This window comes from Pyxicephalus adspersus, chromosome 5 (genome assembly GCF_032062135.1).
Source record: "Pyxicephalus adspersus chromosome 5, UCB_Pads_2.0, whole genome shotgun sequence".
Taxonomy (NCBI): domain Eukaryota; kingdom Metazoa; phylum Chordata; class Amphibia; order Anura; family Pyxicephalidae; genus Pyxicephalus; species Pyxicephalus adspersus.
The window spans coordinates 49,776,083-49,791,806 of NC_092862.1; the positions used below are offsets into that span (position 1 = coordinate 49,776,083).

At 35.3% G+C, this 15,724-nt stretch overlaps 1 protein-coding gene across 1 annotated transcript in view; it reads left to right on the forward strand.

Moving 5' to 3' along the window:
- Positions 1 to 15,724, forward strand: part of CEP192 (centrosomal protein 192) — a 78,718-nt gene that overhangs the window by 55,473 nt on the left and 7,521 nt on the right. Inside the window, exons 31-45 of the mRNA XM_072413353.1 lie at positions 917 to 1,679; positions 1,853 to 2,001; positions 3,160 to 3,390; positions 3,861 to 3,986; positions 7,878 to 8,021; positions 8,535 to 8,595; positions 9,568 to 9,707; positions 10,514 to 10,606; positions 10,699 to 10,811; positions 10,905 to 11,078; positions 11,323 to 11,413; positions 12,565 to 12,744; positions 13,655 to 13,915; positions 14,873 to 14,985; positions 15,411 to 15,520. Of these exons, the coding sequence (XP_072269454.1) occupies positions 917 to 1,679; positions 1,853 to 2,001; positions 3,160 to 3,390; positions 3,861 to 3,986; positions 7,878 to 8,021; positions 8,535 to 8,595; positions 9,568 to 9,707; positions 10,514 to 10,606; positions 10,699 to 10,811; positions 10,905 to 11,078; positions 11,323 to 11,413; positions 12,565 to 12,744; positions 13,655 to 13,915; positions 14,873 to 14,985; positions 15,411 to 15,520 (2,749 nt within the window). The remainder of the gene's footprint in view (positions 1 to 916; positions 1,680 to 1,852; positions 2,002 to 3,159; positions 3,391 to 3,860; positions 3,987 to 7,877; positions 8,022 to 8,534; positions 8,596 to 9,567; positions 9,708 to 10,513; positions 10,607 to 10,698; positions 10,812 to 10,904; positions 11,079 to 11,322; positions 11,414 to 12,564; positions 12,745 to 13,654; positions 13,916 to 14,872; positions 14,986 to 15,410; positions 15,521 to 15,724) is intronic.

Genomic DNA, 15,724 nt, shown 5'->3' on the forward strand with positions numbered 1-15,724 from the left:
AGAATAAATGAATATATATAATAATTTGAAACTTTTGTAGTTTATCAAAAGAAAAAGTGGCTTTTTCACCTTTCTCAGTATAAAGCGAAGAAATTGGACACAGCTCCTCCCCATTCCAGCCTTATGCACTAACAAAGTGCCAGTACATTCCCTGTGTTTATAATACCATTTAACAAAGTGCAGTTTTCTAATGGTTGCTTACGCTAACAAGGATCCATTAACACTAAGCTTCAGTCAAAGCATTCAATTTAGTATTAGATTTGATACATGTAGGAAGTTACCACAATACATCTCTAGATGAGAAGAATCCCCTGATGTTTCATCCAAACCAGGGTTTAGTAATAGAGGCATTGTATGAATTCCATCCTGGAGTTTAGCGATTACGTATTTTGTTTTGTGCAGTATTACAGGGTGAGTTGAATGTGCTCTCCAGTCTGCACCAGCATCACGATATCTGAACACACACACGTGATCATGACAATCTGGGGAGCGGTCTCTATTCTTTGCTTAGAATAACAAATATACTTTTTCACCCCATAATTTCGCAAGTCTCCATACATAAATCAGCCTATAGTATACACAAACGCTGCAAATTTGTTAATCAAAGTGAAATATAAGTACTTTGAAATAGGAAAACAATCTAGTAAAAAATTTAGTCACCCATACAATTGAACTACCTTTGGATCATGAAAGCCTGTAACTAGAAGTAACATTTTTTAATGATTACTGAGTGATAAGTTTTTGTACAGAACTGGTTATCCTCTCTGTCCTATTTGCAAACTGTACTTATACCTTGGATTGACTTTTGTTTAATTTTCATAATAAATGAAACACCATTTTTATATTTCATGTGTTTAGTATGATCTTTTAAAGTTGCTTATTTACTTGTTTTTTTGTTTTGTTTGTTCTTATGAAGAGTAATAATACAATTGAGCTGAGCACAACTATAGTGAGAGCCAGTCCTACACCAACAGAAATGCAGCTTGCACAGAATGACAATTTTTCTTGGAAAGATAACAAAAGTCAGATAACCAACAAGCCTACAAAACAACTGAGTAGAAGTCCTTCTGCATCCAGAACTGTAATAGCCAATGGAATTGGTTGTAAAGCAGGAGACCCTAAACAATTTGATCCCGATCCAATATCTGTATGTGGTAAAAACCATAATACTTGGCAAGAGTATGTCACAAAATCAAGTCAAGTAATACCTCCTGCATGTGTTCCTCAGTCTGCTCTGCTGGAGAAATACGGTGTAATGCAGACGATTACTGGTAATCAATGTGTTTGTGTTCCTGGCTTTAAACCAGTTGTAGCAGAAGGTGATGTACAGAAACCACCACCTACAGGATCTTCTCTCCTTTCTGGACAACCATTCTCCAACACTCAATTTACACGACAATATTTAGGAAATGTAAATACGATGTCAGCTTTTCCAGGGGGAAACACAGGTCTGTATGGAGCTTCTACAGGATACCCTAGCTGTAACTTACAAACACAAAATGCAATGACTGGAGTTTCCTTGAATACAAATATTGGCCAAGGACTGCTACCTACTTTGCCAATGAGTAGCCACACTGCAACTAATCAGAACCTTGACCACCATATCCATCTACTTGAAAGTCAGCCTGGAACAACTGCATTTTCTCAATGGGCACCCTCAAGAATGTCATCTGGATATGGTAAAATATATGCATTATAATTTCAAAATAGTTTTAGTATAACTTGATAAACATTTGTGTATATTTATGTGTGTGTTTATTTTTTAGATATTTATTGTTTTTATTGGATGGCTTATCAGTGTGTGTTTTTAATGTATTTGATTATAAACTTTTTTCCCTCCCTCAAATTAAAGGACAAATTTTGGTCCCTGAAGAAATCACCTTCCCTAGTTCTTGTTGTGTTGGAATTGCATCTCAAACATCACTGAATATTTTTAATCCAAATGAAAGATGGATGCAAGTTAATATTGGAGTTCTCACTATTGCAATAAATGGAGAAAAAGTAAGTGGTGCCACATTACCTGCCTGTTATGGTTTTCTAAGGGTTTGCATCTGAATGCTAAAGTTAGGTGGGCTTAACTGTCATTTTATTTTGGGAGCAAATAAAAAAACTGAATTGTCTAGTAATATATGTTTTGCTATGGTATTAACCAGATGCAACGCCTAACATTAACTGGACCATGAAAAAAGCCTCAGGATTCAGACCTAAAAATGGTGTGAAGATATTTTCATATAAGTAAAATTAAATGCCCCTAATGAAGACTTGTTGGGTTTCAACTCGTTATGGTGCCAGGCTGACAGCTCCCTGATGCCTGAGTCTTCAGAAGATAAAGTTAAAAATGTGTTCTTTTCTAAGAATTTTGGAGTACACTCCCTCCCATGAAAATATTTTGCTGACCCTCTGAAAATGCTAGTTGCATGGCTGACTAAAGGCCTAAAGTTTTGTGCTCGTTTTGAAGTTGTGACATTAGTGACAAAGTAAAAAAGCCAGTGCAATGTTCCCCCCAGATATTTTCTTTAAGTTCAGTGGGAAAAAGCTGTTGGTGGGTGGCCAACAAGTGTGCGGGACAACACATGACAAATTCATTCTTTCCAGTTGTTGCTATAGGTCTCCAGTATTTCCTATATTTTTGTCATCTTACTACCATCCTACTGCAGTAAACAGCTGGGTGGGTGCCCTGTGGAGAAAATTGTAATGCATAACAGCCAGGCAAACAATCTTTTTAGCAAAGGCTGTGGTTTTTTATTTTTTGGGGGATATTTTTTGTGCTCTTTTGAAATGAAAAATGCTATGTATACTAAGGGAAAGAAGCAGGTTACTATGCCTGAACATATTGTATGAATCCAAGCTAATCATTGCAAATCCAATAGAGCTAGTATGTTTAGAAGGAATTGTCAGCATTGCTAGTTTCCATGCTCCTGTACAGGCTAATAAAGTATTAACATTTTTTTCGCCACCTTAGAGTTGCTGCCTAAAATATTGTAGAGTTCTGTTTTTAAATTGACCTTTCTTGTGTTGCTTTAAACTTTCATTGACTTATATTTTTGCCATTTTGATTGTGTTTGAGAATAGTGATTATTCAAAATTTAGCGATAAATCAGGCTATTACTTTATCTATTGATATTTTGTCTTTGAAACTGATATTTTTATGTCCTGCAGATTGACATTGGGTCTCACCAGTGTCTGGTTTTTAAGAACAAGACAATAATTGGGCCTCGTGCAGCCGAAGACATAAAGATTCTCCTTCTGCCCCAGAGGCCTGGGCTTTTCCAGTGTGTTCTAAGTGTGTCATCTTGGCCCGTTTCTGCTGACACAGAGACAATTGTAAGGGCAGAAACTATGGCTTCCAAAGTTCTTCTTGCTGCAGTTTCAGAATATCCTTTGATTGAGGTAACCTTAAGTCTATTATTTTATATGGCTAAATGTACATTTTAAGGGCAAAAAAAAGCAAGGCTTCTGAATTGTATAAGTGCTGTACATTCGATCTTCAGATACGGGTAATTATTTTGGTAATTTTGGTAATTTTTAATGGATATGTTTATGGATAGGTTTAGCTGACTGATGAAGCATGGATGCATTTTAAACCAGTTTGGACTATAAATGCAAGGTTTCCCTTTTTATTTTTTGTTTTTTAGTTTAAGGTTTACGGTGTTATTTAAACTTCATCCTTGACCATTCCAATTACTTCTATTACAGTGAGAACTTTCAATATAAGTTTTTATCCTGGTGCTGGGCAGATTATAGAGTTGCTTTAGGGTTGGTGATGCATACATATTTTTTACCTGTTAATGTTTTTTTTTTTTTGTTTTTTTTTTTTAATTATTATAATAGATGTTAATGCTCCTGTTCTATCTATACAGGTAGACACAGGAAAATGGGAAGGCTTAGACTTTGGTGATCTATCATCTGGCAGTTGGAAAACTCTTCCTCTGAAATTGGTTAATAGAACTCGTGCTACAGTGCCTATCAGACTTATTATTAGTGCTGTAAGTGTTAACACTAAAGTCCTGTTATTTGTGTTTTGACTTTTTTTCTTTCTAAAATAAACAACTTCACAAAAGTGTAAAGTTAACCAAGGGCAGGTGAGGACACAGCCTTGGCCTACTGTAAATTTGTCTTGTTTTAAAAGACTCTCCTACATGAAGTAGTCATTGGGTGGCCAGTATCCCAGGTCATTGATCAACTGATAATTATATATTATTATTATTACAGTATTCATGCAGCGCTGTAAATTAAATAGGGGTTGCAAATGACAAATACAGAAAGTGACACAGGAGGAGGAGAAGACCCTGCCCTGAAGAGTTTCCAATCTAGGAGGTGGGGGAAGTAACACACAAGATAGGAGATAGGGGAGATATGGAGTGGTGGGAGGTAGTGGCGGTTCCAAAAGACAGAAGATGATAGGTAGGCAACTTTGAAAGAAAAAGAAAAAAAAATGGGTTTTGAGTGCTTTAACCTACCTAGAACCTACCTAGCGTTCTAATTCCGTCCAAATTTCCATGCAAAAAGCGTTACATTTTTGTTGCATAGAAATTTATTTTACATTGTAGGCTACAATTTTTAGGCATAACTTACCAAAATATGTATAATATAATTTATTAATAAACTAATTAAAAAAAACACAATCTGTTAAAAAAAAAAAAAAGTGAAATAGTGAAACATTTAATATAACTGTACAGTAGCATTTAAGGGGAAATCAAATGAATTTTTTTTTTCTTGTTTTCCCGTGCGGAAAACCTGGTGCGTCTTATAGTCCGGAGCGTCTAATGGTCCGAAAAATACGGTAAGTGTATTTTTTTTTTTTTTAGTTTAAAGCCATGTGTGATTACCGGGATTACTCGGGACTACTGCTATTTGCAGGTAAAATCCACACCGACCTCAGGATTACTGTTAGTGGAGTAAATGAGCGGAAAGTGGGAGCAAGCTGAATAGGACGACAAAGACCATTCCAGAGAGTTGGGGCAGCTCTAGAAAATTCCTGGAGCTGTGATGAGGTTATAAGTGAGGAAGCTCTCTCTGGTCATTAAAGGAGCAGAGAGAGCGGCAGGAGGAGTGTTTTTTTTTTTTTTTTTACCAGGTTAGAAAGTTAAGTTCTTGAATTTGATTCAAAGGTAAAAAGTCGATGACGACCACTTATGGGAAGGATAAGAGCATGTACATCATCAGTCAAATATGTAAAAACACATTTTACATAACTTCTTTTGATCCCACCCTTAACTGACATTTGTAGGTGTAGATATAAATGGGTAGAGAAAAAAGAAAGAGGTTTGAGGCTCAAAATGGCTTTTTCATGCAAAAAAAAAAAAAAAGTGTATTGATTGGTTATTTTATACATAAGCTATCAAAAACACATGAACATAATAGAACAGCCCTGCAGGCTGCTGCATGCTCCATAACGCTGCTGATCTCTGCAAGAGACCTACAAAACCTCTACATCTAAAAGGGAAACTCTCACTAAAGGCTGCTGTACTCTCCATTTTCAAATGCTGCTTACACCTGCGAGTTACCTGTCAAACCCATAGTCAAAAGGAAGGAACCGTCCTATCTTCTCCACTTTACCAGCATCAAGTGACTTGATACACCAGGTTTATATCCAAACGTTGTTGACTTCTGCAAGTGACCCACTAACCCACATCCGTAAGGAAGATACCCTGTATCCTACCTACTTCTGTTAATGGATGCAAAGATCAGTTTTCACCTTACCTAGCAGACACACCCTATTCCTTGCCAAAATGTTAAACACTAGCATTATCACCAGCAGTGACTCCCCACATACACTCCCCTATGTGGGCATGTTTCCTAACTACGGGCCGTTAAGCACACATTATTATCTATCCCTGAGGAAGCCCTATGTGGCAAAACGAGTCGGATTATTGTGCGCCACAGCACGGTCATTTGAACAGTTATATGGTTACTTCAATAATCTTTTGATGCGATTCACTATATATAGTATGTACAATTATTCTGTGTTGTGAAATATTGACAGGACAGAAGTTGAAATATTATATGTTCATGTGTATTAAAAATCAATTAATACACTTCACTTTTTGCATGTAAAACCTTTGAGCCTCAAACCTTTCTTTTTTCTTTACCCATTTATATTTAAACATTACCTGGAGGTGGCTCACTATAATTAAACTACACATCCATACAGTGAGGAAGAGTAGAACGCATTCTATACAAAATTTGTAGATGCAGGTTTTTATTAGTTATTTAAGTTTCTGAACCTTAATAGTTTAGTCTTAGTAGTTTAGTGTTAAATTGCAGTGTAGATTAGTATCTAATATTTTTTTTTCCATTTTCTTGTCAGATGTTACCTTCATAGAACTGTAAACATTTGTTTGTTACAGGAGTTTAGTATGTTGGTATTAAATTGGTTTAAAAATTTGCATGCCAAATTTATAGATTTGTGAATAATTCCACATGATACATATTATGAAACATTTGTGTTTGATATATATATATATATATATGAGAACAAAGCACCTGAACCACAAGAGATGGTAGAAGAGGATGCAGAGGATCAGGCGGATTGGAATCATTGCATTTTTGCATTGTTTTCCCCAGATTAGACTGTCATTGAAAAAGCTGTGCATTCCTTCTTCGTTCCTGTGTGTTCAATTTCATTCAGTTGAATGTACATTTTTGGTGTCCTGCGTTCACATACTATTGTCCTGTATATTCTGTATGGCTGTGGCAGAAACAGGAAAGAGGAATAACTGTCAAAGTATGTACAAAAAACAAAGCTAATTTGTCTGATTTTCACCCAACACTATAGTGAACATATTAGCATGTGTCCATTGGAATGGTGCCAGGGTTGTAGATAAAGTCAAAGCATTTATTGGAAACAATGAATTTTATGTTATCTGTGCTTTAGAGATCTGCGTTACCTTTCACAGAAATATGCGTAGTCTCCTCCTTTTATTTGCTTCTCTCATCAGATGTCCTCTTTATTCAGGGTCAGCATCTACTTTGTTACCAACATGAACAGCTCATTACACAATCATAAACATCATAGTGCCTGGGCAGTTCCCAGCTGTGTTTACAAATGACACACAGCTACCTAAAATCTAACTTTATGATTTCACAGGTTGCTTTGGGGAAAACATACTGTGCAAATTTTATCATGCCTGCAGCAGACACGAACTAAGACAGCATACAAAATTAATTCAGACACCATATCTATTTTATTTATTTACCTCCAAAGCTAATAGGTTCCTTTTAGGGTATAATCACAGTGTGTATATGAAGGTTACCTAGTGATACTAAAATTATTCCTTGATTCTGCCACAATTTCATTTGGCAGTGAATTCCGGTGTGAGTCTAGTGGTAGCAAGCAGTGACATCAACTCCTCGGATATGTGATGGTGCTCAGACCTGGCAATTGGCTGCTAAACCCTTGAATGATATATTGATGGAGGTTACCTGCTCTCCTATGCCAAAGAATGCCAGGTTTTGGTTTGTCAATATGGAAAAAAATAATATCTGAATATGTGATTTTTATCTGAGCTAAACAAACAGCGGTCTGTAAGAAGGCTAGAGGTCCAGTCTGTTGGCTTATGGAACCAGTTTAGCAGAGATACTGGGACAACTTCGTTTTAGAGAGAAAGAAGAACTCAAAGATAAAAAGCCAGGCAGCTGTGCGACACTTCTGTTCATTATTTTAAACAACTTCCTGTGAAGGCAGAGCTTTGTGTTACTTTGACATTTTGGATAAATAAAAGAGGGCAGAAAGTTATAAAGCTTACTCTTTTGAGTGGTCAGAATCCTTGAAAAGTTCTCAATGTAGGGTTAACTCTTGCAAAAGAAAATTATTTTGTTTGATTTGAAATGTATTAAGGTCCTAAATTGATATTCATGACATTTTCTCTTTCTAGAATGCTACTGCATGGCGTTGCTTTGCTTTTTCCAAAGATCCTGTTAACCTAGTAAAAGAATTTGCTGTACATACAGATCCTATTTCTAAGATGTCTTTGCCTTCTGTCATAAGTCATGTTATGCAAGCATCATATGATGGCCAGGTAAGGCACTAGGTCGGTCAACAAAAATTCTCTACCCAAATTAAATATAAAATAAATATTCTAAATGCCTCATGTTTTCTGCTATCAAGATTAAAAAAAAAATGTTAATGTTTAAGTCTATTTCAGTTTAAGGCAAGATCAAATATAAAAAAGTCTACCTTCAATAACCCATATAAACATTAGGTGAATTCCTTTTTTCTATTCATTAACCTTCATTCCTACTCACATTGGAGTTGTTTGCCAATGATTACTTTTTAGATCTGCACTCCTGTCTATTTTTTATAGTATAAAATACATTCAAAATTCAGTAGAGTGGGTGCTTTAAACAATTTTGGCAGACATGCAATATTGATAGCTCGAGTGTGGAGTTCTTTAACATCACAGATTGAAAATCTGTAAGGATCGACCTAATGTGTGAACTCTGTCTAACGCTAATATAGTATATCAGGTTCTAATACCTATAGTTTTAATGAAATCTCCATTTTATGAAACTTAAAAATTTTTCCTATTTAGGACCCTGAATATTTTGCAGTGTGGATAGTGTTTCATGCACCACAAACTTACAACTCTTCAGGTATGTCATATAATGTATGTTATGTTGAATATTTAAATTCTATATATGAGAATGAAACACTAAATGGTAAAGCTTATAACTATGCTTATAGCAATATTTTATTTATGTCTTTATTTTATCATTCATGTTTCATGTAATCGTGTTGTAGGAAAGCATTACATACCAATAACTGCTCATGTATGGGAATACTTGGGAAAATTATTTAAACCCATTTTTATCAAACTTGCCTTACCTGTCTGCTTCTGTTTCTAAAAACCTCTCTACTTCCCACAATTCCATATTCCCCCTCCTATTGTGTGATACTTCCCCCACTTCTTAGATTGTAAGCTCTTTGGGGCAGGGTTCTCTCCTCCTCCTGTGTCACTGTCTGTATCTGTCATTTGCAACCCCTATTTAATGTACAGTGCTGCATAATATGTTGGCGCTATATAAATACTGTTTATTATCATAATGGGAGGTGTGCCACATAAGTTTTTGCTGTCTAAAATAAACATAAGAGCAAACAAATGCAGTTTTCCATTAAACATGGAGAGATCAATGGTAAAATATAGTTGTTTTTTTTTTTTTTTTATAAAGAGAAGCACCTCTTATCTTAAAATGTGATCGATTTTAAATGTGAGGCTGTTTATCCGAAAGTTCAAGTTTAAATGAAAATATCTATTTTAACATTTAAAAAACACTAGCGAAAGTGACTCAAAAAGTCGTGATTTTGATTTAAGGTAGATTATGCAAGGAAATTGTAGTCTTTTTGGAATTGAGGAATTTTTGCTTGAAGTAGTGACTAAAAACAAAATCACCAGAGACCAGTGTACAGCAAAGTTCCTTCCAGGAATAACTTCTGTTAATTGAGGCAATACCAGTTTTTGAGGCAAACTATGTACTTCCTCCTCTTTAAAACATTTAAGTTGATGTTATGCTGGGTAATTGATTAAAAAGGTATTTTAAAACCAGATTCTTCTCATTTGTTGATAGGTTCCCTTGGCCCTCCAGAAGAGTTTACAGCAAGAGTTGACATTGAAATCGACAGCCCGGGACCTGCATGCATGCTAAAAAGTGTCCCACTAAGAGCACGGGTTGGTTGTGCAAGAATACATGCCCCTAAAGACTTGCAGGTACAGTAAAAGTACAAAACATGAACTCTTTATGATCTTTGTGCATGAAAAGTATTTTTCCTCATTTTGAAAAGTTGCAGGGGTTGTGTTACCACCTTCTGGGTTGGGAATTATAGCTAATTAGTTATTCAGTAGGCAATTTATTAACACCATGTGTAACTTTGTGTGTGTTCAGTATGCAGCTAATCATTCTTTATGCAAACAACTTTTCATGCTACAAGTGCTGTGCCAAGGCAATGACAGGGAAGGCCTTTAGCTTACCTTTTTATCCTCTCTGTGCTGGGGATTAGCAGCCATTTGGAACTTTACTGCCTTCTAATGCCCCGGTGGTCTTTTGTGATCTTAGAGTTTGGAGCTGCAGTTGTCCCAATTGTAACCTATACTAATAAATTAGAGATGTGTTTTCTTTAATCATTTACTTATTTTTTTCTAACTTTAAACAGTTTACAACGTAAATGTTTACAATTTAGGTTCTTTGTTTTTGTAGTTCTGCATAAGAAAACGTTTTCTAGTGCCTACCAAATAAGGGACACATATCAAACATATTTGCACTATTTATGAGTAATGGACTACTTTAGTTTTCTAGATAGAACAAATTTTTATACTTTAATTTGCATTTCTTATGTCTAAATAACATTTTAGCTATGCTGTAACACATTTCTTCATCTTCCTTGGTTGTCTTTGAACCAGCTATTGTAAATGTGAATACGCATTCTCCGCTCAGCTCAGCTTTGGCATATGTATTTGTAGATATTAAATTCTAAATTCGTTTTTTTGCTTTTTTTTTTTTTTTTTTCTTACCAAAGACTATTCGTTTAAACTGTATTGTTGGATCATCTGCCAAACAACTGCTGCCATTGAAAAATGCAGGAAATATTGCTGCTCATTTAAATATTTTGGTAAGGTTTATCAATTTCATCCTTTTTTTGCATATACTGTAATTACAAAAAAAATTGGTTCATTGTGTTTTAATTATGCTTTTCTTTCACAGTGTCCAAATGAAGATGGTTTTTCAGTAGACCCTGAAGATTTGTTTCTTGCACCTGGGGAAGAACAATTTGTTGCAATTAAGTTCTGTCCACATAATTCAAAACCAAAAGAGTGGTATGTTTGCCAAGACAAATTCATTTTATTGCTCTGACAGACTGTCATTGCTCCTCTCTCATGCTTCCACCCCCCTTTCTTTGTTACCTGCAGTGTATTGAAAATAAAGGTCCAGCCAGCAGGCCCACAGTATGAAGTGATGTTAATAGGAGACATTGAGGCTTCAGGAAGCACAGATTCTACTGTCACACGTCACTCCGATGTTCCTTCAATTTTATCCAACAAACAATTTATAGCATGGGGAGGAGTTGGTGTTGGAAGAGCAGTGTAAGTCTTTACCTCTGTTGCATGAAGCTGGCTCAATTTCCTGACAAGTTGAACTGCCAAGTTCTTTGTCAGTGAATGAGAAAAAGGAAAAGTATGCAAGGTTTAAAACTAGGTGGAAAAACTTCATGAAGAAAGTTTGCAAATGCACTCCTAAGTGTTGAAGCCCTGCTTTCCTATTTATATTCAAAAATTATTTTTCATTCTCAAGATATCTGCAATGAATGTTTTCCATTTTTCTTTACAGACAGCAAAAACTGATACTAAGAAACATGTCGACAACTTCAAGCCAGCAGCTTCGTCTAATAATAAGGGGTCAGGACCAAGACTGCTTTCAGGTGTTTTTTCCTGTTCTTTCCTCTTTTAGTGTTTTACTGTGGTTGATGAAATGTAATTTGTCACAGAATATTATAATCGCTGTGTATGATGTATAAAAACCAGACTAGTGTCAGACTTTCTAAGAGGTAATATGCTGTAACATTTATTAGAACTGTTGCATGTGGTGATGGTTCATGTCTGTTCAACACGGCATCTAATGTGGTTAAATTGTCTCCTTAAAAGGATGCCTGTGTGTATAGCATCATTAACGGACCCTTTGCAAAGAGCACATGTAGGCTGCCCTTCCACTGCAGAAAGTTTGAGTTGTTTGTCTTTTAGGCTTATCTGATAACTGCATTAATCCAAAACGTGTGCAGATTTGGCTAATTCTCGGACAGTGGCAAGAAAGCACTGAAATTTCTACAACGCCTGGCAAAAATTATGCAATCACTACTCCAGGAGAATGGTCATTCCAACGGTTTTTACTTTCTTGCAAAGAAGCCAATCAGAGTGTCACAAAATATTTAACACCTGAACATTCTGGCACTTTAAAACATACCTCCAAAAATGAAGAAAACAAGGATACAGTGGGCCAAAGAAAAGCAGTCATGGACAATCGAAAATTATATGAAAGTAATATTTAGTGTTGAATCACAAACCTGCAATGGCCAAATAAAATTATGCTGAAATTTTTGTTGGTCCACACGAATTGATGATAGATGATTGCAAGTGGAGTAAAAGGCCAGGATAGCTGAGAGCCGTTGCCCCTACAGTAAATGCACAGGTGTACATGACCCTTTTCCCATTCAGTCATGCAGTAGTGGGTTTGGTGGTGGTAGTCTTTTTTTTCAGGATGATGCTGCATCCTGCCGGAGAGCTACTACGTACTTATTGGCTTTGAACAATTCTGAAAAAAACCCATAGTGAACAGGTTAGGTTGCATACACAATTTGTACATGGCTCTTTTATTTTACCACTCTTGACCTATGCTTACAGGATACAGGTATGTCTTGGCATGTTATAGTATACTGTCTGACCTTCAAGTGTTTTTTTTTTTTTTTTTTTTGTCTAATGACTGTTTTCTCATTATTTGTTAAATTCCCCACTATATTCTGGTAAATTAATTCCAGTACTAGCTTGATCAACTTTTGGAATTTTTTTTCCCCTGTAGCTACAAAGTATATTTGGTTCAGAAGAGCGTTTGACAAGCAATCGTGAGCTCACAATTCGTCCTAAAGAAGATTCGGCCGTCCACTTGATGTTTTCTCCTACGCGTGTTGGCTGCATGTTGGCGAAGTTGGAAATTAAACAGTCAGGAAATAAGCCTTCTCAACCAGGCATTAAGTTTACTGTACGTTTGTGGTAATTAGGATTATTTGTTTATGGATTGTCATGTGTCAGGGTTCTTCTGCATTTTGGCACAGCTTCTTCATATGGATAAAACAAGTTTTATTTACTCTCTTCAACCTGGGTCATGCCTCAGGGATTTAAATGTTAAAGGGTCTTCCTATTTTTTTATAGACTTGCTAAGCAAAATTGTAAGGTGCTTTATAGACCAGTATACTACCTTTTCACTTTGTGCTTTTCCATTATACTGGCTTTTTTTTAAAACTGGCATTGTTATAAAAACTAAGGTTTACTTTGTCAGTTGAAATGTTTGTTTTTGTAGTATGAAATTCAAAGTCATTTTGCTTCACCTAATACATACATCCTACTAAAATTTCTGGTCCAACTCTAGACAAGTCCATTGATTTCAGTTAAGTCTCATGTAATTCACTGATTCCAAATGTTTTGGTCCTTACTGGGAAATTGAATGGCTGTATCTATTTCTTTGTAGTTTTTATGTTTGGCATGCTCTAATTTTCATACTGTTTTGTGTAGGGGCTAGCAGTAGATAATACCAGGCCACCTGTAACACTACTAAAAGTCAGGGGGGCGAGTAATTTTTATTTTTATTTTTATTTTACGGTCTTTTGCATGATGATAAAACTCACATTGTGCCAGAAAAAACAAAAAGCCTTGTTGGTGGAATTTGGTATACAGACTCACATATTCACATGACTCCGCTAGGAGAAATAGGGGAACTGCAAAATATTTTTTGGCCATTGGGTGTTATTACTGAAATACCTAAAGAGGATGCCCTGTCTGGCAAATAACCAGTCTGGCTTGTGTCCCTAAATCTGTTTATTGGCACATAAGTGGATAAAAATGTTAAACATATTTTTGGCATACTCGAAGTAATTTTTTTTTCTCCTGTTTAGATTCCACTTTCTGGCTATGGTGGCACAAGCAACATAATACTTGAAGACTTGAAAAAATTGTCCGACAGCTACATGGTGGCTCTAAATGGTGTTTTGCCTGGTAGAGTAAGCAAAGCTACATTTTCTGTCAGGAACACAGGCTCCAGAGCTGCTTATGTTAAAGCAGTCTGTTTTGCTGATGTAGAAAAAAATGTTGTTATGGACCCAAATGTTGCAATTTTGACTCCAGACAAGTTTGTTTTGAAAGAAGGATCACAAGAGGTAAGGATACTGAACATATTAGACTGTGCCCCATAAGGTAAAACCCTAGTTTGGAATTATTGCTGTTCGAGAAAATTACATTATAGTGTTGAGGTATTCTAAGTTATTGACAGATATCAGTGTTATACCCCAGTCTCTTTGGAGCAGTAGAATTGTAATAGGTGATGGACTGGAAATTCAACAGTCAAAATCTTTTTTGTGCTTAGGTGGATATTTGCCAGTACCAAACAAATTTTCTTGTGGTTCAGATTCTTTATGAGAAATGAAAACCACTTTCTGTAAAGGCTAGTTAAAGTAAACTATGAAGAAATAAATAAAACAAACCCTCTTGTTATATAAATATTTTGAAAAAAAAAGCTTGTTAATATGTATTATAAATTTACCCAACATGTTGAGGAGCTGTTTTTATTTCACCTTCTTATATTACCTTTCAGGTCTGTTGAATGTTGTCAGTTCTACTAACTAGACTAACTAGACAGAACTAAAATGAGTCCCTAAACACAGGGCTCAGTATAAAAAATGACAAACCTTTGTTTTGTTTCATTTTAGCTAGCCATTTGTGCTTTGGGAAACCTTTATCCTAAAATAAATGTTTGTTTGAAAAAAAACTAATTCAATTTTCAGCCTTATTTCCTGCTTTGTCTGACTTTAAAAGTTAAAAACATCATGAAAAAATCCTTTAGATATGCAGTTAAATGCATTTTTTGTAAAATATGGTAGTAACAAAAATACTAAAAAAATATCCTGACAGTTAGGCTTTCTTGTAGTTTATTAGGTTGGTGAAGAGAAGCGAAAGCAAATCTTAAAGGGCAACAAAAGTGTGAAATATGCTGAAAACAGCTTTCTAAATAATGGTGCAAGATCTGAAGAAAAAACCCATTTTCTAGAATTTTAAATGACGGTGGTTTGTCTGTTTTTTTAATCACTTTATATTGTCTTCTATTTTCTTTTACATAGATGGTTACAATATCCTATAATGCAATAAGTCAAGAAACATGTCATCAGTTGAACAAATTATGTACAGTGTGTATTTTTTGTGGTGATGAGGTATCCCGACAACAGTTTCGCAGGTATGTTTTCCCAATTATTGATTATTTAGATGGGCTGTTTGTGTGGGATGTATTTTTTTAGATAATTATTTTTTAACCACCTTTATGGTAAAAACTTGCACCTAACTTACTGGAACTAGCTTTGCGTACTGGAATGCCTTACTGGAATGCCTTTGACATGCAGTTGACTTGCTTCCAAGTGGTTTTTTCTTTTCCATTGTATGGCTTGTATGAGAATGCAAAACCCCCGTTCAATACCAGCACACAGAAGATGATTCAAATAGTATGAGGGAAGCTTTGGAGAATTAAATTTTGATACATTTCTTTTTTTTTTTTTTTTTTTTTTTTTTTATACTTGAATTGAAAATGACATTTTGATAATTATGTATATTATGTGTTGTAATGTTTGAACACATGTATGTTTTTGATAATCTATTATACTTTAGGGCAGTACTGTACAAGCCTGAAGTGGCCCAAAAAGTAATTGCAGAGTATTCAAAGTTAAAATGTACAAGATTTGATGAAGAGTTCCCTAGTGAACAGCTGGTCTGTGAAGGTAAAACTATTAATGCATATATAACATTGCAAGGTTAAATTGTCATTTTTTGTCTTTAGGTAGAAAGCCTCATTTGAAAATTATGTTGCACAAGACACAATACTTTGAAGTTATTTTTTTTTTTTTTTTAGGTTAGGTTAGATTCACTTCCAAATTTGCAAAAGCTAAATTGTATAGTATAGCCTTTCTGTTGAATACAGTAGT